Here is a 22,084-nt window from a genome sequence, read left to right as displayed (position 1 = left end):
GTCTAATTCAGTGGAGATTGAAGTATGCACTGAGCAGCAACATATACGAGGCAAAATACATCTGTCAGCTCTGTGAAAACATTTAACAGCATGCACATTCTCGTTGTATTGTAGATGCAGAGGGAAATAAGTACAGATATAACATGACATATGTAGCAAATTGAGGCAAAGTTTTGACAACAGAATAGACATTGAACACGGCATGCAACTATACTTTCTGAACCATGGTATGTACAATCGTCAATAACATTTTCATATATGAGAAATGCTATATAAACTTAGTTTCAGAAAGCTTGACAGAAATAATGTAATGACTGACAAGAGCAGAAATTAGTGATAAAAGTTAGAGATTATAGGCCATACCTTTTGAGATGGTGTGTTAACTTGGAGTTGTGATCTTACTATGTGGTTTAATTGTGTTTGTTTTTATAGCTGATCTAAGTGGGTATGTATGGGCCTCTTTTTATAGTGATCATAGAGTTTATTTTTGCTCCGGTAGATAAAAATATAATGCGGAAAGATATTAGCACATGCATGAAATGAAAGATAAAGTAGGTGGATTGTTTTAATCAGTATGGATGTTACTGTTTATAGGGTTATGTTAATCATGAGAACTCTGACATTCTTTAGCCTCACTACTAATTAGTAATACTTTTGGCTTACTTTTCATTTAATTGTGGCTTCAGTACAAATGTGCGTGACAGTAAGAACGAGGCGCAAACGGTTGAATGTGGAAATTCTTTTAACATCTGAAATGTATTTACATAATTATTACCTTGAATTTGAAAGTTGTTGTTCAAATTGTGGTAATTGTGAGGGATTTAACTTACAAAGGCATTGCTGGAAGTCTGAAAATAAGAATTGGAATTATGAACATAAGTCATGGATATGTCACATACGAAGTCCGTAACTTTTTGATGAAACATATGGCTTTTGATGTATATCCGGTTGTAAACAGTCTGTTCGGAAACTGTCAATCTTATGGTGGTGTTGCATTCGAGCCATCTGTATAAATTAGAAATGGTGATACGTATGTCATTAATGTAGTTTTCGTGTTTAGATGTAGCTATTTGATGAAAATTTGAAATTTGTGACATAGATGCATGAGTTAATAGATTGATTAATCTACCAAAACTACCTGGAAGAGCATCAGTGACTATGGGGTTGTTTTAGTATGAATGTAATGTAGAGCATAGTTATTGGTTGTTTTGTATATTTCCTATTGCTTGTAGTGGTGTAATTATTCCATCTAGTTTATCAAAAATACTTCAGTATTCATTGCTAAATTTCTGATAATAATTGTCAAACGCTACTTAGTAAATAACTAACATTTAACCATTCCATTTTCACATAGATTCACCCTAGATGACAAAAGTATTCTGATATTGACGCTAAGAACGTTGTTGTTGGGGTAGGTAGTTTAGTCTCATTATTTACCTCTTCTCAACGTTCCTATGAAAGGTTTTTTACCTTCCATATTGTGTTGTGTTACTGATTAAGACATCTTTTCCTTATTCCTGATGTCCTATTTTCTTGAGTGCAACTGTTCTGACCAGGAAACATTAAAACCAGTGGTAGTTAGTAGTGATGAAAGCAGTAATTGATGATGGAAGCCCCGTTGTGTGCAGTATGTGATATCGTGTTTCCTTATTACTTCCAATGACGGTGAATACGTCTGCAATTCCTGTAAATTAATCAACTGCAAAACAAGAATATATGGCATATATTAGTAGCATATTTAAAGGGCATGGTTACAATTTCTGCAGGTATGAACTTGACAATGGAATAATATTTGTTCGCAAGGAATAATGTCACATGTACAAAAGGTGCCCTGATGTCTGGAATAAGTGACCAGGGTGTGATGCTGGGAAATGTTTGCCTATGATTACCATTAAGCAAAAAAAAAGTTAGATGAGCAGAATACTGACTTAGTCCATATTAATTGATTAGCATTGTAAAACATAATACACGCTTTTCAAACATGTTTCAAAGTGGCACAACAATTCCTATCAATATAGACAAAGAACTCTCAGTTTCATAGTCAGTGTACATCTTAAATTTTAAAAGAGTATGTATTTGCAGAAACTGTAAATTATAAAGCAGTTTAGAAACATCATTCAGGATATGGAATGTGGGTAAAGTGTTGTTACTATATAATTTGGTAGTCTCAGGAAACTGGGAATTATTAAAAAACTATGGTGTGTTTTGTAAATTTAAGAGGTAAACATGTTGTACCAAATTAGTTGATGATTCAAATGAAAACTTACCTAGGTGTTTGGCTATGGGATAATATTTGTAAGCCGAAGAACAGTGAAGGACACAACATTTTTGACATGGGTATCTGGCGTTGAACTTGTTGTCGTGTTTGACACTACTGTAATCTGTTTAGATGATCTAGCACGGGATAGTGCCACATACAGTTGTCCATGTGAGAATCAAGGTTTGGGGAGGTAAACAGCCACTTGGCTGAGAGTTTGGCCTTGTGATTTGTTTATTGTCATTACAAAACTAAGCTTCAGTGGAAACTGATTCCTTTGGAACTGGAATGGATAGTTACTTGATGTTGATGGCCGCAACTTAACACGTGGGATGAAAACATGTTCTCCTTTATGGTGCCCAGTTGTTATGATGCATTCGATCAGGTTAGGGTAAAGCGTTTGCAAAGTAATCTGGTTCCATTACATAAACCAAATGATGGAAGTATGTTGCGCAGTAGTATCACCGGACAATTCTCCTTTAAGACAAGTTCATGTGGGCTCATGCCTCCTGGACAAAGCTTGTTAACAAACTCAGCTGGATAGATATTGCACTTATCGTCAAGTACTGTGTCATAGCTTTTATATGTCACAGCCTCTCCTGGGACTTATTTATCAGCACAGAATTGATTGCATCAACATCATCATTGATTAGTGTAAGGATAGCGCGAGTTGTGAAAATATCAGAATTAAATTTAGTTACATCAATTTCAGGAAATGTAACAGTTGTTATTTCAGTTATAGGATCTGGACCAGCTTCTGAAGAATGGCGAACAATCTCGGGTGGGAGCTGCACAAATTGATTTTCTTCAGTCTGCAGGTCCCCAATTCCCTAGGGACAATAAGAATCTTGAATAGATAGGGTCTTCCCGTGCTCGCATATTTTCAGTCAACCTGAATTTAATAAAGTCTGGCCAAAATGAGGAGTTTACTATACTCGCTTTCACAGCTTCTCTTTGAGATTTATAAGGGATCACTGGGAGTACTTGTCGGAAATCGCCTCCAAAAACTATGATTTTGCCACCAAATATAAGGTCAGAGTTGCACATATCTCGAAGTAGTAGATCAAGTGCATCCAGATTAGCCTTTTTTGCCATTGAAGCCTCATCCCATATAATTAGGCTGGTCGCCTTTATTAATGCTGCTAAACTGCCTTGTTTTGGTACATCACATGTTAAAGATGCATCAGTATCGGGAGGGAGTTTAAATCGGGAGTGGGTTGTTCTGCCAGAAGGAAGATTAGCAGCTGCTATGCCAGAGGTAGCTGTTGGTAAAACAATTTTTCCCATTAGGCGGACCTCTGCATATAATGCATTATACAAGAAAGTTTTGCCAGTACTTCCCGGGCCATCTATAAAAAATGCTCCAGGCTTCTCTTCTTTTATATGAGAAACTATAGCATCAAATGCCGCCTTTTGCTCAGCATTTAGCATACTGCGACAATCAATACAATTCTGTGGAATAGGAGCATCAAGCGCATCAATAATATCCTTTGTCCTCCGAAGTTCCTCATTCTCAGATTCTAGTAAGTGCTCCAAATTGAAAGACTTCAGAGATTTGCCCATTGCTTCAAGAGAAATTTCAACTGATGAAGCTGTTAGATGTATGACTTTATTAGATTCGTTTGGGAATTTATGCTGGAAATCCTGAGATAAATGGGGATAGTACTTTTCCCATAGTTCAGACGGATTTAGTGGTTGGCAAAAAATGAGCACCACCGCAAAAAGATGTCTCAAGGAACAGGGCATCTGAACTTAACATGCTTCACCTAGACACATGTCCACTGTGTTGTCTTCTTCGATCAAGTGTCGCTTCAGAGATGCCTCTTAGAAAGTTGTATATGTATGCCCATTAACAGTACATAAATCTTCAAAAGACTTAGGTCCTTGGACATGAAGAAGTAATATGCGGAGAAAATATTGCTCTTCTTCTGAGGGAGCTACAAAAACTATTCGGCCAATAACCAGAAGTTTAGTTCTTCTCTTGAACCACCTTTTTTCCCCTTTGTCCCATCTAAATTTTTTGGTGAAGTTACCATATGTTAGTTGTTCAGCACCTTTCTTTGAATTTTCCGCAAAGAACTCTGTAAGAGGTGTGCGAGCACGCTTTGAATTTTCTACAACCGCTTCTAAATTTTCTTCTGGGTTCATTTGCAAGGTCTGCATATTTGGCAAATGTACTGGCAACACCATAACTGGCGGCTGCGTTTCAAACAGATCAAATGCAAAAAGGCGCCACATTGCTTCACATGGTGAAACTCGTCTACCAGATTAACACTGTTCAATTTCATCAACAGGTTTTGGGTCGCCTCCTCTCACAAAATTAAAAGATATCTTATCATGGCCCTTGTAGACATATTTGTATAAATATTTAACAGCTTCAATTGTTGAGCAGACTTCCATATTTAAATGACAGTCGAAAAGTGATAACAAATAGGGGCTATATGGTATCACCCATCTGTTATTCAATGTTGCTTTTCGAACAACTGTTGTCTGTCCATCATCACGTCTTTTATATTCTGGATAACCATCTGAATTAGTTGTTGTCTCACATGTAAAGCTCTTCGGGTAATTGTATTTGCACCGTCCCATACTGTTCTTCTTCTTCATGCACTGATAGTCAGGATTAAATTTACCACAAGGTTCATGCATCATGTGCTTCAGCACTAATGCACGTAATCTTGGGCTGTCTGAACACGGTATTTCAGCTGACACAAACTTATAAAAATCTGAAGGAGAATTTAACTTGTAGGGTGGTTTCAGGATGATCAAAATGTGAGCATGTGGCAGACCCCGTTTTTGAAATTCAACAACATAAATGAATGCTGCAACTTCTCCAAATATATGTTTCTCCATTATCAGTTTCCTGAGAGCTAATAACTTGGCATGGAAGACCCTAACCACGATATCTGGCCGACTGTGTGCTTCTTCTCCGGGTGCAAGCTGGTCTTTTATTTCGGGCCAGTTTGAATTACATGTCATTGTTATAAACAAGTCTGGTTTTCCATACTCTTGGACAAGAGACATTGCATTGAGATATCTTCTTTTGAGGTCACGAGGTCCACCAATATATGTTGGAGGCAAAATAACACGGCGACCAACATTAGCAGCACATCTTTCTCCAGCGTCTACAGCATCTAATATTCCTTGATATAACTCAGCATGTATTGTATCTTGATTTCTCCTGAAGAAGTCCAGTCTCGTATTTTCAACTTTGACGTACATGTCAACTATATATTGCTGAAGGCAACGCCCTGCTTTTAGCAACATATTCCCGGGTCTATTTTGCAACTTATAGCAATAATATTCCCGACAAGATATTTGCCTTTCATCCTCATCAGGCGCTAGTGATGTAACTTTTATGCCATTAGTAATTAATTGTAATGAAAGACAAACATATTAAATAAATAGATTATGTAAAGTATATAGTCCAACAAATTTAATCTACTCACGAGTTTCTTCTGCTTCTAATATAGCTTCAACACTGTCTACAGAAGCAGGAAGTGAGGTGGGTTGATTACCCAATGTTTGAATGTGGCTATTTTTTTTTTCTTTTTTAAACCTTGTCTCCATCCGGATTCACCAGAGGGAAACAACAAAGGGTAGCCATAATAGTGCATTATTCTGTGGCTGTCATTTTCTTTTCCAGTCACGGAAATGTGAGGGCCTTCAGATAGACTTGATGATGAGCTATCAGACAAAATTACAGCAACCTCATCAGAGGAAGGTGCATTATACACATTAGGGTCCCCACGAGGGTTTTTGTTTATCAAGATTTGTGTATTTTCATCTACACTTATCTCTTTCAATGAGCGGAAGAATCGTGAATATGGATTCGTCTGTGTCACTTGCATAAGAATTTCTATAACATCTTACAAATACCTGGGTTTTTCCGTCTGTGGGCAGCAAATTTGGAACGTGATGATATATCTGACCATGCAATTTAAAAACATATATCCCTTTTTGTGTTTCGGCATCAAATTCCCCACCAATAGAACTAAAGGCAAACAGATTATTGTACGCCCTAGCGTACTTGCGAAAATGTTCTGCATCCTCTGTACTTGCAGTATATAATCTAGCCAATTCGGAAGGGTATTCATTATTCGGTATCTGTATTGTACCATCTCCACAGCAAAAGTTTTTGGACTCGTATCCAATCTTGTACGCTTAGCATTTTTGACATTGTTGAAGTGAAGGTAGACGCAAAGGTACACGAGACAAAGGTTGTCCTATAGTTGCTGTCGGGACTCCTAATGGAAGTTAAAAGTCAATGACACAGTTTACAAATTTATTTTAAGACAGAGAATGTAATATTAGCATAAGAAAGATGCAGCATCAAAGAAAGTGGTTCATAGGACGACTTACTGCGTATCGGCATAACAGGATGCCTAGTACGAGGTTTTTTTGGCTGTCTAGTAAGAATGCCACCCATCCCACTTTTTTCCAAAAAAAAAAAAAACAAAATTACAAAACATTTAAGCTATCAGTAAAACAAACATTAGCTATTAGGAGAACACAGCTTACACAGATGTTGACGCCTCTGACTGTAACGGAGCCAAGAGCATTCGTTTAGGCCTCCCCATGGTTGTAGTCTCTATATAATACGGAAATGTATCTACATTTTGAAATAGAAATAACAGTCACAAATTTCTCATTTGTCATTTTTGAGTTCTTCCTCTTTTTATAAACAATACAACAATGTTGGTCTTATGACTTGAAAATTAGTTCATTTTCTGAAAACTTACCCATTGAAATAACTGCAAATAGCACTTTAACTTGTGTCTTTGTGATTTGTAGGTCAAACGATGTGACGCTGTCCAGAGTGAGACTAAGTTAGTCGACCGGCAATATGAAATTATGGTTATCAATAACTACTATGGAAGTTGTAGCATTTTAAAATTGCATTTTGGCAAACATATCAATACAAGACACCAGCGAAACATATTTCAGAACACATTTCCATGCAAGTGTTAATTCAATATTATATATAGAAGTTATAGTAAAAACTTTACAAAGCTTCCAAAATAAGCACTGCTCTTTTACATAACTTTAGTAGCAGCATATTTCTACATAAGAACTTACATGGAATGTGCCACACCGAAAAACAACAACCATAAATACATAAGTCTAGAACAACCATTAATACACAGGCCAAACAACTAAACACTTGTGCAGCTTACTTATCCCTACAGTCTTCAATTTGTTTTTAAAATAAATACATTAATCTAGAAGATAAGCCTGAGCAGAATGCTTAAGTAGGTTTATTACGTCTGGCACGTTTGTAAACTGTAGGTAGCTCATCGGGCATCTTGAATTTTTTTCCTCTGACCAATTTCCATTTTCCTTTTAACAGACATTAGCATTGATGATGTATAAAAAGGCCTTTTTTCGGTGGGACAGGATCATAAATCATAGTAGGGACTAAAAGTCCTTGATCTCTTGATTTGGAAGATCTATGCAGTGGTAGCAATCTTGTAGTTTTGGTTTCGATTTGCAGACCCAGGAAGCGTTCTTTTGAAGCTAGGTAACTCTCCATTTCAAGAGAGCACAAAATGGCCGCATATGCAGTAACCCTTGGATTGTAATTCGCATCTATGATTTTCAAGTTGTACAATGGTATAAGATAGTCAATTACCTTTTTGGCAAGACTGTTTTTCGCATCCTCAACTCGATCACAACAAATACTATAAAATGTTTTACACCCACAGATAGCTTTAGTGCAGCTGATTGTAATCCAAGCAGTGTATTTAGACCGACCATGTAAGATAGTTTGAAAATTAGAATTTTCAATGTCACATTTGTTTAGAATTAACCTTAGTATAGCTGTGTAATCCACAATCACTGGTTCACTACCAATAGGCGCACCCCTAGATAGCTTTTCAATTAGTGGAGCCCCTACAAGTCCTTTGCTAAGATTACGCAACTCCTGACGCTTTAACTTATACAGACCAGCACACCTTTCAAATTCTCGCTTTTGAGAAATAGAAATATCCTCAACCCAGACATTGAACATTTCCATAATTTCAGTAACAGCAAGTTGGGCAGCCCTTTGACAGGATTTTTCTAAACTTTCAGAAGGGCCACCTACAAAAGTGTAGGCTTCTGGCCCAGAGTCTGTATAAACTAACACAACGGCGTTGTTTCACTGAATATCTACGAAATCATATTTCGGGGCAGGGAAGTGTAGATAGTTAGTTATCTGCAGCAACAAAGCCTGGAAAGGGATCATTATTTGTGTTGTCTAATTAGTTCCAGACTTTGCACTACCCTTGTTAGCATGTGAAGTTGTATTACCGCGAAACAGGAACTGCATAATATAATAGATATGCCTTTTAAAAGACCTATATTATACTAACTAAAAATCTTGACATGCAAAATTTCAATAGGAGCACAAGTTGTAATTAAATTACCAAAAAGGAATACATACATATTTTCTTAACATGCAATAGATATTTCAATATAACATGACCCGTATCATCCTCACTGGCATAACTATACAAATTACACAGAAACTAACATTCAAGCGACTACAGTGACTCTTAGGCACAAACTTCCAAATCCAATATTATCTATACTGCATCTGCATGCATGCACACATTTTAGTAAGAACATGACACTTTAAACAACTTGCATTGTATACATCTGAAATTAATAAATAATTACAGCTGAGCAGACAATTTTGCACCAAATATGTGACTTTACAAAAGTAATTTCTAAAGAAAAGTACAATATTGTAACAAAAAGGTTACCTTTGAACTGCAAGAAAGCATTGCTACCAAATATCAGCAGAAATTCTTCAGCTTTAATAAACTAACGGAGGAGATGTTCTTATACTAACATACTTAGCTACTCTGAAAATGAAAAATAGAACATATATATAGAGCTATAAAGGAAATGGAAAAAAAGACACAAATTAGTGGGTTGCCATGTGAATTAGTGGTTGCTACTGTTCATGCCAAACTCATTCTGCAGATCAATTCAAACCCTCCCACTTCCACATCCCCTCATAGATGGACTATAATTTGGCTGAAATTTAAACAGTCTTTTACAAAGTTAATCAATGAAAACATCGTATTTGTAGGTTTTCAGCAGGAAACGTTTATCCATTAAGAAGCACTTTGATGCTAATTGTGTGTTAATGTAACTGACATTCTGAGATTCATTCCTGATTTACAGTGGAAAAAGTAAAACCAGTTTCAGATGAATGTGTAACTGCAATGCGAGAATTTATATAATTGTTTCAGATAGATAATACAAAATAGCTAAGCAGTATTTTATAGTACAACACCATTTACAAAATTAAGGCCTCATTGCATACAGCTTTCTACAAAACTACCCTTTGTGACAAATGTCGCAAGTTACAAACATGCTAATTTACCTCCCCGCGTTGTTTTGTCCATTACATCAAATTTCAAAATATGTACAACAACAACAAAGCACCAGACATATTACAACAGAAATAAAGACATGTGACGACAACCATGTACCGATACACTGGCAAGTAAGTTTTGCCGAAAACATAAAATTTAATTTCAGAGTAAATCTCTCTCCTATAAGTAGAGTGTCACATTCCTTGGAAGCTCAAAACATAAACCTTTTTGCATTTTTTGCTATAGTTTCCCATTGTGTTGTCCAGAAGAATTATAATTGTGCTTCACCCTGTGGGAAATGGCATCCAACGCTTTCATAGTCAGACATATCCAAGCAAAGATTGATACAGTAGTGCATGAAACTCCCAAACTTTTCAGGCGGCTAAATATCATCATGGTTGAAGATGCAATCTGGAACCTACTGAATAATGAGAATCCCACATTATGAAGGCTCAGACATCTTATACATGGAGATAGAAGTCATATCTCGCCAAAAATAACAACTACCTATGTATCTAACGGTAAGCTATATATCAGTATGAGTATGATATCTAATAGCTGAGTTTTCAATGTGTGATGCTTTTTTTTCAATCAATGTAGAAGCTCTGAACAGGAAACAACAAGAATTACAAGACCTCAGTAATGAAGTCATCATACTATTTCAAAGGCTACAAATGACTCTAAACTGGCTTGTTGTAGTCGATCTTTGTTTTAGAGGAGGTCAAATTGTCTTACGACAAGAAGAAGAGCAAGATGCAATAACAATGTTGGAAATCTATACTGATCATGTTCAAATGATAATTGATGAACAACAAAGGGATCAAAGGCGAAGGGGGTGTGATTCTTCCTCCTCTTCTGATGACAGCTGTAACTTAGAGATATGGTAATGCAAGTTCTCTTGTAGTGTAATAAAGCTTGAAAATGCAACAATAAGACGTTCAACTGGTAAACATAAAGTTGGGCACGTTGTAAACCCCCGCGATAAAGCGGAAAATATAACTAATAAATTAATGCGGAAATTAAAAAAAATTTGAAACTTTTAAAGTTTAAAGCGCGAGTTCGTTAAAATCCAAAACATAAATAAAGAAAGCGGAAATAAAGATTAAATTTATACAAACATGATAGACAAGGTGAGGGAAAATATATCCTTCGAATGACAAGAAACCGGGGAAAAGATATCCCACGAATAAACAAGTAAGGGGTTTCTAGACTAGCAACTAAAGTCCAAGGGTTTAGTTCTCGCTAGCCCACACGTCTTCCCCACGTAGCATCTTCACAACCTGTCATTCATGTAAACATGAACGCCGCAGTCAGTGGGGAGTAACTCAAGGTTCTCCCAGCCACAAAATGTCGAAACACAGATAAACAAGAACATATTAGAACATCATAAATATAACTATTTGATGCAAGCACTCATACATGAGACTAACATTCAAAACATGCGTAGTCATTCATAGATAAGGCATATGATACATCCAACTTGAAAACCAAACAACATACAATAAATGAAATGGGACTACTAACATCATATAATAAGCAAAGCATCCGGCTCAGAGGCTACCTTTAAAGCATGTCCGAGACACAAGTCCTTAAGTACCTTGGCTCAGCGGTTACCTTTAAAACATGTCCAAGGCACGACCTCTAAAGTATCTGGCTCAGCGGTTACCTTTAAAACATATCCAAATACTACAAACAAGTGCCCGACTCAGAGGTTACCTTTAAAACATGTCCGAGGCACAACATATAAAGTATCTGGCTCAGCGGCTACCTTTAAAACATGTCCAAATACTACAAACAAGTACCCGACTCAGAGGTTACCTTTAAAACATGTCCGAGGTACAACAAACAAGTATCTGGCTCAGCGGTTACCTTTAAAACATGGCCAAATACAACAAACAAGTGCCCGACTCAGAGGTTACCTTTAAAACATGTCCAAGGTACAACAAACAAGTATCTGGCTCAGCGGTTACCTTTAAAACATGGTCAAATACGACAAACAAGTGCCCGACTCAGGGGTTACCTTTAAAACATGTCCGAGGCACAACAAACAAGTATTTGGCTCAGCGGTTACCTTTAAAACATGGCCAAATACAACAAACAAGTGCCCGACTCAGAGGTTACCTTTAAAACATGTCCGAGGCACAACAAACAAGTATCTGGCTCAGCGGTTACTTTTAAAACATGGCCAAATACAACAAACAAGTGCTCGACTCAGAGGTTACCTTTAAAACATGTCTGAGGCACAACAAGCAAGTATCTGGCTCAGCGGTTACCTTTAAAACATGGCCAAATACAACAAACAAGTATAACAAACAAGCACAACAAACAAGCACATGGAACGGGATTATTAATGTCACATTCATACTTGTGGCTTGTATCTCACCATAAGTACGGATGGGAACATCAATCCCGACGACCTTATCGCAACTAGAGGGCCTATGGCTCACCCCTAATATCCGATAGGACCAAGACTCAAGGATGGGATGATTAATGTCATATTCATACTTATGGCCTGCATCACCATAAGTACGGATGGGAATGTCACTCCCGACGAATCATATCGCAACTAGAGGGCCTCTGGCTCACCCCTAGTATCCGATAGGACCAAGACTCAGGGACGGGATGATTAATGTCACATTCATACTTATGGACTGCATCACCATAAGTACGGATGAGAACATCACTCCCGACGAATCATATCGCAACTAGAGGGCCTATGGCTCACCCCTAGTATCCTGTAGAACCAAGACTCTCACAACAGAACAATACTAGATATTATCTAGAGTACGACTCACTACAAGTAACTACTTATAATAAATATCTCATACTTGTGTTATAATACTAAACATTCAATTTTATAATTTAACATGCCGGTTAAATAAAATATAAAAAGCGATTATGGATAATTTACGTTAAATGAATTTACGAAACAAAATGTGACCAAGTCCAAGTGACTCATTTATGAGTCCAATAAACAAGCTATAAGAAGCCCAATAATTAAATCACAATGAGCCCAACAACAAGGCATGCTAAACCCAACATACTACTCATGTAAAATCGAGACATTTAATCATGTGAAGTATAACTATTTACTCATATCAAATCCGACAAATTCGACACAACGAGCCCAATAATTGTAGTGAATTTAGCTCAACAATTAAATAATAAGGAATTCATCAAGCCCAACATAGTAAGCCCAACAACAAGATTAAATGAGCCCGATAAATTAAATATGTGAGAGAGCGATATTTAACTAATTACGTTATATAAAATACGAGACGGAAAATGAACAATTCGAGTAAACCGAACTATAGAGAGGTGACCCAACTAGCCCAAAATATGTATGCAAGCCCAATTTTGAAGCATAACCAATCCAATTGGGTAAACATAATAAGCCCAAATAACTTAAGCATATCAACATCAAAAAGGAAACAAAAGGGAAATGGGAACATGGTGGGTGTGTCCATGCCTCCCTCCTGAGACCACCTCAAGGCAGCCACCAACTACCCGCCAACAACCACTCCTACTCACCCATCCCAAAACAGGGCTCACGGGCTTCCTCTGTCTCGGTTTTAACCCCGGAACCCAGCAGTCCGTTCAACTAGAATGAAAATAGAATTAGAAGGTATGGTTGAAACAGAAGTAAGCACAACTCAAAATATGAATAACCACCACAATTTACCACCACCAAGCTCGACCAAAAACCAGAAAAAGAAGCTACAAATACCCGTCCTTTTGAGACGGAAACTAACGCGACATTTCATGAGCAAGGCCACCAAATCTAGCTCACCCCAAACCCGAATTACCAGTCCCAAAACAGCCATTACCAACAACATTTTAAGACGGAAATTAACATATAAAAGCGACAAAAGACACAAAGAACCCAACTTTACCGAATGAGAGCATGTAAAAGGATATAACAAGACGGAATTTCGACATTTGTCGAGTAACCTATCACCGTTACCTTTAACTCTCGAATTCCCGAGTAAAAACGTCCAAAGCACGAGCCTTTCTTCAGTCTTCAAGGTCTTCAACTAAAAAGGAGGAAAAACGATTTGTTTGAGTCATAAAACCGAGTTTGTCATAAGATGCCATTTTCGAAACCTCAACAAAATTGAGACTTTCTTACCTTAAAAGAACGAGAAAGGAACAAGGAAGCTAATGGTACAAAAATAATGGAGTTTGGTTGAGAAATAAGGGAGGAAATGGAGGTTGAAGGAGGCGGAAATGGGGATGGTACGGTGCTCTGATTTATTGTTGTTGCTGCTGTGTTTTGTGCAGGAAGAAGAAGAAAGAAATGAGGAATAAAGGGGGTGTGGGGTTTGCGGGTAATCAACAACAGCCACAAAAAATATTTAATAAAAATAATATATAATAAACGTATATATATAATAATAATATATAATAATAGTAGAAGGGATATTTAAGGTAGAGTGTAAGAGGGTAGGTGAGTGTGTTGTCGCTATAAGATAGGTCGGGAAAACATTAGTCTCACAAGTGGAAATGTGACGGTCTATAGCTAGACGGAAATTAAGACGGAAACTAATATTATTACAGTCACTATTATTATTGTCCGACCAAAAATATGTATACATTTATTCTTATATAAATTATGTCTCAAGAATATAATTTAATAATACGTAATTTAATATAAATGAGCTTTTATATAATACGTTTATGAAAATCGTGTTTTGACATAAAATTAATTAAATTGAATAATTCAAAAATATATAATAAAGTGACTAAACGGTTTAATAAATTTTGAATGTCAAAAATGAGAAATTCGCGGGTGTTACAATCACCCCATCTTTTAAAAAGTTTCGTCCTCGAAACTTGAAAATAGAAATGAAAAGTTATATATAAAAATAAAGCCGGAATTTTGAAATTGGTAACCAAAACATTAAAAGGTTACTTATCGTAAGAATCAAAATCCTTTCAAAGGTTTCAAATGAAATTTTCCGACAGAACCAGATTCTCATCAAAGGAATGGAAGTAATCCTGTTACCTATTCAAGAACATCACATTCCAAATCAAAGATAAGGTCAAAGCAAATCATTTGTATTAATCGAAAATCAAAATACTTTCAAAAACATTAATGAAGAGTTTTCAAAAGTATAAGTCTCATTCATGGAACAAAATTGCTCTTATTATGCACACAAGAACGCTAACTTTCCAAGTCAAAGACAGATCTAAAACAAAACCAATTCGCCGACAAGCGTAGAACAAGTTATTAAACGTCTCTAATAACGAGTTCTAACATCCGATCAACGTTAAAATCAAAAGAAAAGGTAATTCACTCAAATTTTCTTTTGCAAAAGCCAAAATAGAAATAAAGATTTCAGTTTTAAACTCAAAAGGAGTCAAGTTTGTGAAAAGATAACATCAAACTCTGACAAAGAAATAATAAATAGATCAAATTTCACAGAAATTGGATAAAATTTAAAGAAATCTCGGGTTTAGCAATTAAAATCATGATAAAGAAGTCTATACTCAAGGAACAAATAGGGAACTAAATCAAGTTTTCATTTTCAAATTTTTAAAATAGGTAGGGTTTCGCAAAAGTAACATAAACTTTTAACACCGAATCAAAACTGGTAGCTTGAAAGCTTAGAAATTGAATAAAAGAAAAGTAACTTAGACATCATAGATACCGGTATGCAAAAATGATTCAAACTTAACTAACCAAAGATCTATGAAGAACTTCCTAGGGGTAAGAATTGGAGTCAATTCAACAAGGATGTCAAAGATAGAGTTTTTATAAGTTACGAGTATCAAACTTAAAAGGAGGAGCACGACGAAGCGAAGAAGAGAGGTATGAACGGTAACGCTTATGGTCCAAGAAAGGGAAATTAGACAACAAGAAAACGCCAGGTACTCGAATCTCAAACACTACACCATCCTAAACGATTACGAAAACTTCCTAATAAAATAAATCTCACAACAACATTACCCCCAAGGATTCCTCAAGATAACTTACGCCACTTTACACCTAAACTACTCCATGAAACAAAGTAATCTACCACACTTGTGATTCAACAATTTCCAATCACTAAACATCCACATGATTTCCACAAAACAAGACCAAAACTACTAGCAAGGCTATACTCATACTCAACAAACGTCAAAAGGTAACACCAATCTAAGTATGGCTATCAAAGGCCTAAAGGTATCTCTTTCCAAACTCAAATCATAAACCTTACTCCACGTTTACTCCTAAGGTGACAACGCTCAACCTACTAAACTTTCAAATCCCAAACATAAATAACAAAGCCAAGTTCTATAACTTTAGTAACATAGGCATTTCATTCTTAACACACAGAATCCATCAATCAATTATACTCACTTTATCAAGGAACTAGGTACAAAAATCACCAAGTATGTCTCATAATCCTACCTCAGTCTTCCTACCATCACAACCTCTCAAAACCAGGGTTATGGGTCAACCACAAACAAACTCCACAAAGCCAAATTATCCAACCAAGATTAACATCCCACAAAAGAAAGAGAACAATCTACAAGGCGTCAAGAGAGGATAAGCAAGGAACAAAGGACAAGTTAGGAGGGTACAAGAGTCGCCTCCAAGGAAAGAGAAAAGAGAGTTTAGACGAAGAAATAAGCATCATAAAGTAAGAGAATGAGGCAAGGTGCACAAAGAATGAGAAACATCTTCGAGGAAGTAGAACCGTTCTTCAAAGTTGAACAAATCTTCAATTTCTGGCAATAGGCACCAAATCTTGATCTTCATGTAGGTAAGCTCACGGTCATTGATCCAAGGGCACAATAATTATTAAGTGATAATCAACAAACATGTTAGAACCTAACAAAGAGCAAGCACACTACAGACTACCACTTTAGGTCCTTAAGTCTACCCATCTCCCATTCATTATTCAAGGTCAGGTTCAAGTTTAAATTTGGGGTACACGTGTGTGCGTCGGGAGAAACATAGGCTCTGATACCAACTGTGAACCCCCGCGATAAAGCGGAAAATATAACTAATAAATTAATGCGGAAATTAGGAAATTTTTGAAACTTTTAAAGTTTAAAGCGCGAGTTCGTTAAAATCCAAAACATAAATAAAGAAAGCGGAAATAAAGATTAAATTTATACAAACATGATAGTCAAGGTGAGGAAAATATATCCCTCGAATGACAAGAAAGCGGGAAAAAGATATCCCACGAATAAACAAGTAAGGGGTTTCTAGACTAGCAACTAAGGTCCAAGGGTTTAGTTCTCGCTAGCCCACACGTCTTCCCCACGTAGCATCTTCACAACCTGTCATTCATGTAAACATGAACGCCACAGTCAGTGGGGAGTAACTCAAGGTTCTCCCAGCCACAAAATGTCGAAACACAGATAAACAAGAACATATTAGAACATCATGAATATAACTATTTGATGCAAGCACTCAGACATGAGACTAACATTCAAAACATGCGTAGTCATTCATAGATAAGGCATATGATACATCCAACTTGAAAACCAAAAAACATACAATACATGAAATGGGACTACTAACATCACATAATAAGCAAAGCATCCGGCTCAGAGGCTACCTTTAAAGCATGTCCGAGACACAAGTCCTTAAGTACCTTGGCTCAGCGGTTACCTTTAAAACATGTCCAAGGCACGACCTCTAAAGTATCTGGCTCAGCGGTTACCTTCAAAACATGTCCAAATACTACAAACAAGTGCCCGACTCAGAGGTTACCTTTAAAACATGTTCGAGGCACAACACATAAAGTATCTGGCTCAGCGGTTACCTTTAAAACATGTCCAAATACTACAAACAAGTACCCGACTCAGAGGTTACCTTTAAAACATGTCCGAGGTACAACAAACAAGTATTTGGCTCAGCGGTTACCTTTAAAACATGGCCAAATACAACAAACAAGTGCCCGACTCAGAGGTTACCTTTAAAACATGTCCGAGGCACAACAAACAAGTATCTGCCTCATCGGTTACCTTTAAAACATGGCCAAATACAACAAATAAGTGCCCGACTCAGAGGTTACCTTTAAAACATGTCTGAGGCACAACAAACAAGTATTTGGCTCAGCGGTTACCTTTAAAACATGGCCAAATACAACAAATAAGTATAACAAACAAGCACAACAAACAAGCACATAGAACGGGATGGGAACATCACTCCCGACGAATCATATCGCAACTAGAGGGCCTATGGCTCACCCCCAGTATCCGGTAGAATCAAGACTCTCACAAACGAACAATACTAGACATTATCTAGAGTACGACTCACTACAAGTAACTACTTATAATAAATATCTCATACTTGTGTTATAATACTAAACATTCAATTTTATAATTTAACATGCCGGTTAAATAAAATATGAAAAGCGATAATGGATAATTTACGTTAAATGAATTTACGAAACAAAATGTGACCAAGTCCAAGTGACTCATTTATGAGTCCAATAAACAAGATATAAGAAGCCCAATAATTAAATCACAATGAGCCCAACAACAATGCATGTTAAACCCAACATACTAGTCATGTAAAATCCAGACATTTAATCATGTGAAGTCTAACTATTTACTCATATCAAATCCGACAAATCCGACACAACGAGCCCAATAATTGTAGTGAATTTAGCTCAACAATTAAATAATAAGGAATTCATCAACTCCAACATAAAAAGCCCAACAACAAGATCAAATGAGCCCGATAAATTAAATATGTGAGAGAGCGATATTTAACGAATTACGTTATATAAAATACGAGACGGAAAATGAACAATTCGAGTAAACCGAGCTATAGAGAGGTGACCCAACTAGCCCAAAATATGTGAGCAAGCCCAATTTTGAAGCATACTCAATCCAATTGGGTAAACATAATAAGCCCAAATAACTTAAGCATATCAACATCAAAAAGGAAACAAAAGGGATATGGGAACATGGTGGGTGTGTCCATGCCTCCCTCCCGAGACCACCTCAAGGCAGCCACCAACTACCCGCCAACAACCACTCCTACTCACCCGTCCCAAATTAGGGCTCACGGGCTTCCCATGTCTCGGTTTTAACCCCGGAACCCAGCAGTCCGTTCAACTCGAATGAAAACAGAATTAGAAGGTATGGTTGAAACAGAAGTAAGCACAACTCAAAATATGAATAACCACCACAATTTACCACCACCAAGCTCGACCAAAAACCAGAAAAAGAAGCTACAAATACCCGTCCTTTTGAGACGGAAACTAACGCGACATTTCATGAGCAAGGCCACCAAATCTAGCTCACCCCAAACCCGAATTACCAGTCCCAAAACAGCCAGTACCAACAACAGTTTAAGACGGAAATTAACGTATAAAAGCGACAAAAGACACAAAGAACCCAACTTTATCGAATGAGAGCATGTAAAACGATATAACAAGACGGAATTTAGACATTTGTCGAGTAATCAATCACCGTTACCTTTAACTCTCGAATTCCCGAGTAAAAACGTCCAAAGCATGAGCCTTTCTTCAGTCTTCAAGGTCTTCAACTAAAAAGGAGGAAAAACGAGTTGTTTGAGTCATAAAACCGAGTTTGTCATAAGATGCCATTTTCGAACCTCGACAAAATTGAGACTTTCTTACCTTAAAAGAACGAGGAAGCTAATGGTACAAAAATAATGGAGTCTGGTTGAGAAATAAGGGAGGAAATGGAGGTTGAAGGAGGCGGAAATGGGGATGGTACAGTGCTCTGATATGTTGTTGTTGTTGCTGTGTTTTGTGCAGGAAGAAGAAGAAAGAAATGAGGAATAAAGGGGGTGTGGGGTTTGCGGGTAATCAACAACAACCACAAAAAAATATCTAATAAAAATAATATCTAATAAATGTATATATATAATAATAATATATAATAATAGTAGAAGGGATATTTAAGGTAGAGTGTAAGAGGGTAGGTGAGTGTGTTGTCGCTATAAGATAGGTCAAGAAAAGATTAGTCTCACAAGTGGAAATGTGACGGTCTATAGCTAGACGGAAATTAAAACGGGAACCAATATTATTACAGTCACTATTATTATTGTCCGACCAAAAATATGTATACATTTATTCTTATATAAATTATGCCTCAAGAATATAATTTAATAATACGTAATTTAATATAAATGAGCTTTTATATAATACGTTTATAAAAATCGTGTTTGACATAAAATTAATTAAATTGAATAATCCAAAAAAATATATAATAAAGTGATTAAACGGTTTAATAAATTTTAAATGTCAAAAATGGGAAATTCGCGGGTGTTACACACGTGTTGTAGCCGGGCTGCAAATATATGTAATAAAACAAAATTAATTAACGACATGCATGGTTTAATCTTGCAGTAACCAAAAACACCAGTAGAAAACTGTAATTTTCTAAATAATAAATTAGTTGTACCTTATATCTATACCCTAGGCACCTGATAATTAACACTCTCTGAAGCCCAGATACCCTGCATATTTACCACAAACATCTGCAAATGTCTCATCCTTGTGAATTGAGATGCTCCCTATTACTCGGTTATTTCAATATATTCTGGAATCGCAATTTTGCAAATTTCAATGCAAGAACACATTTTCATTGACGATGCATCCTATAAAAATTGTTAACTAAACAAACAAACAGTCTTCAACCAACACAAGCACCATTGTGCACAGATCAATAACTCTAAAAACGTCAAAGGCAATTAGAAACGACAGTATCAAATTACTTTCTTAAAAGCTTAAAACGCAACCCTAAAATGACCATATGTACCAAACCAGTTGAAATACATGACATTAGCATAGCCACTTTCAAAGCCTAAACAAAGAGATACAATAACGAAGAACAACAATGGTAGATGCTACAGACATACATAGAAACTACTTAATCATACCAACAGGCATTCACGCCATTCTAGTTACCCACATACAACATTAGAATTTCATAGACAGAAGTTTACAAAGTTAAACAACGTTGGAAGTAGCTACATCCACATACATAAGACACATTGCTAGACCAACAGCAATGACACCAGAAGTAATAACCCCTTTTAAAAAGGTGTATAAGCACAGCAGTAAGTCAAGGATAAATAGAGCGAATAGCTGCAACCACTGCACCATAAACATCAATAGCTTCTGCATTAGCATCCACTACTGCCTCAAACCTAATAGCAAATGGAACCTGAACCCAGTCTACAGGTTTTGTATAGTAATATGTGTCATCACTTATTCCTACTCAACCATAAGGGGTACTACCATCAACCACATCCTGCAATAACCAGTCCTCACGAGAACGGCCATGAAGCGCAAACACATGCGCAAGTTTGAAAGCAGAATGATAATGCCACTCCTGAGTTCCAAACTCCACCAATATGGCTTTCCTAAACCCTTCCATACCCCAAACATGTTTAACCTTAGATACAGGATACCCCATTCCAACCAAAACAGTCTTAACCCTTTTGAAACTTTTACATACTGCGTTACCACCTTGCTCATGAAAGGGCATGTTTGCCAAAACACATGTGTAAGGCTTAGCAAAGTAATACGCAGGCATAATTCTTTTCAAACTAAACTGCATAAAGACTGCCACAAAACATCTATCTATAGACAATTTATTTTTAAAGTATACAGTATATTTATATAATTAAATTAAACTTTATTGCAGTTTGCTTGCTTTTTGTTGTACACTAATACTGTGACCAAGACAAACAGTGCATACTATCCATGAGTAGTTAAAATACCGATACCAAAATATACTGCCCATACTATTTATGAACAACAATCATACACACAAGACAAATAACTACTAATTTTATTTTTTTGACATGGCATTACATTATTTTATTTAAGAAAAAATAGCCACATTCTCACCTACTAAACTCAATGTGATCTAATTTTCCTTGTCATGCAACGCCAATTAATTTATTATGGGAACGCCAATTAATTTATTCTGGGAAAAAAGGTGGAAAAAATTGGATTCCCAAAAGACACCTTAAATTAAAACACACCAAGAGCTAAGGATACCTCAAACATACCCAGAACAAGGGCCTATTTAATCAACAATAAGTCATCACTAATACACAAATTGGGCATAACCCAAAATTCACGGCAAATCTCAAATAAAACAACACCCCTTTAAAACCCAACGGCGACACTTTTAAGCATCAACAATGTCATAGACTGAACAAACTTCCATACACGTGTACACCATGCACCAAAGTATCTACAAGAACCACATACATGCAATAATGATCCAATAGCAAAGACATCTAAACATGTCCCAAAAACCCCAAAAACAACTCAAAGTACACTCCAAAACCAAATTAAACCCGTAAAAGAAAGTAATAAACAAAAGATCATACCCTGTTTTGAAACGACAATGGCTCAGACTGTAAAAGCTTCCACACAGTTGGAATCCATGCGCCAAAGTAAGGACAAGAACCACATGCATGGAGTAGAAGGCCACGCCCAAACAGCGCAAACCCAAGCGACAAATA

General features: G+C 36.6%; 2 protein-coding genes across 2 annotated transcripts; both read right to left on the bottom strand.

Moving 5' to 3' along the window:
• Positions 1-2,844: 2,844 nt before the first annotated feature.
• Positions 2,845-4,495, bottom strand: LOC141614428 (uncharacterized). Its single transcript, XM_074433173.1, has 3 exons — positions 4,112-4,495; positions 3,188-3,901; positions 2,845-3,087 (listed from the first exon to the last, which is right to left on the bottom strand). The coding sequence occupies exons 1-3, from the start codon at positions 4,493-4,495 to the stop codon at positions 2,845-2,847; spliced, it is 1,341 nt and encodes a 446-aa protein (XP_074289274.1).
• A 30-nt stretch (positions 4,496-4,525) lies between these two features.
• LOC141614427 (uncharacterized) lies at positions 4,526-6,837 on the bottom strand. The gene is made up of 7 exons (XM_074433172.1): positions 6,779-6,837; positions 6,620-6,690; positions 6,467-6,504; positions 6,137-6,364; positions 5,838-6,093; positions 5,707-5,742; positions 4,526-5,610 (listed from the first exon to the last, which is right to left on the bottom strand). The coding sequence occupies exons 1-7, from the start codon at positions 6,835-6,837 to the stop codon at positions 4,526-4,528; spliced, it is 1,773 nt and encodes a 590-aa protein (XP_074289273.1).
• Positions 6,838-22,084: the final 15,247 nt, after the last annotated feature.

Source organism: Silene latifolia, chromosome 11 (assembly GCF_048544455.1).
Source record: "Silene latifolia isolate original U9 population chromosome 11, ASM4854445v1, whole genome shotgun sequence".
Taxonomy (NCBI): Eukaryota; Viridiplantae; Streptophyta; class Magnoliopsida; order Caryophyllales; family Caryophyllaceae; genus Silene; species Silene latifolia.
Note: the sequence above shows the minus strand (reverse complement) of the source record. Positions and strands in the feature narration are given on the sequence as shown.

Bases quoted from the DNA above. Each gene is read 5' to 3' on its own strand.
- LOC141614428 (XM_074433173.1), bottom strand. From the start codon at position 4,495: ATGTGGCGCCTTTTTGCATTTGATCTGTTTGAAACGCAGCCGCCAGTT. The intron at 3,902-4,111 runs GTTAATGGGCAT...CATTTATCTCAG, and splicing joins CTTTTGAAGATTTATGTACT to GATTTCCAGCATAAATTCCC. The intron at 3,088-3,187 runs GTAAACTCCTCA...TATTGTCCCTAG, and splicing joins AAGCTGTGAAAGCGAGTATA to GGAATTGGGGACCTGCAGAC.
- LOC141614427 (XM_074433172.1), bottom strand. From the start codon at position 6,837: ATGGGGAGGCCTAAACGAATGCTCTTGGCTCCGTTACAGTCAGAGGCG. The intron at 6,691-6,778 runs GTAAGCTGTGTT...TTTGGAAAAAAG, and splicing joins TCAGAGGCGTCAACATCTGT to TGGGATGGGTGGCATTCTTA. The intron at 6,505-6,619 runs GTAAGTCGTCCT...AACTTCCATTAG, and splicing joins TCCTGTTATGCCGATACGCA to GAGTCCCGACAGCAACTATA.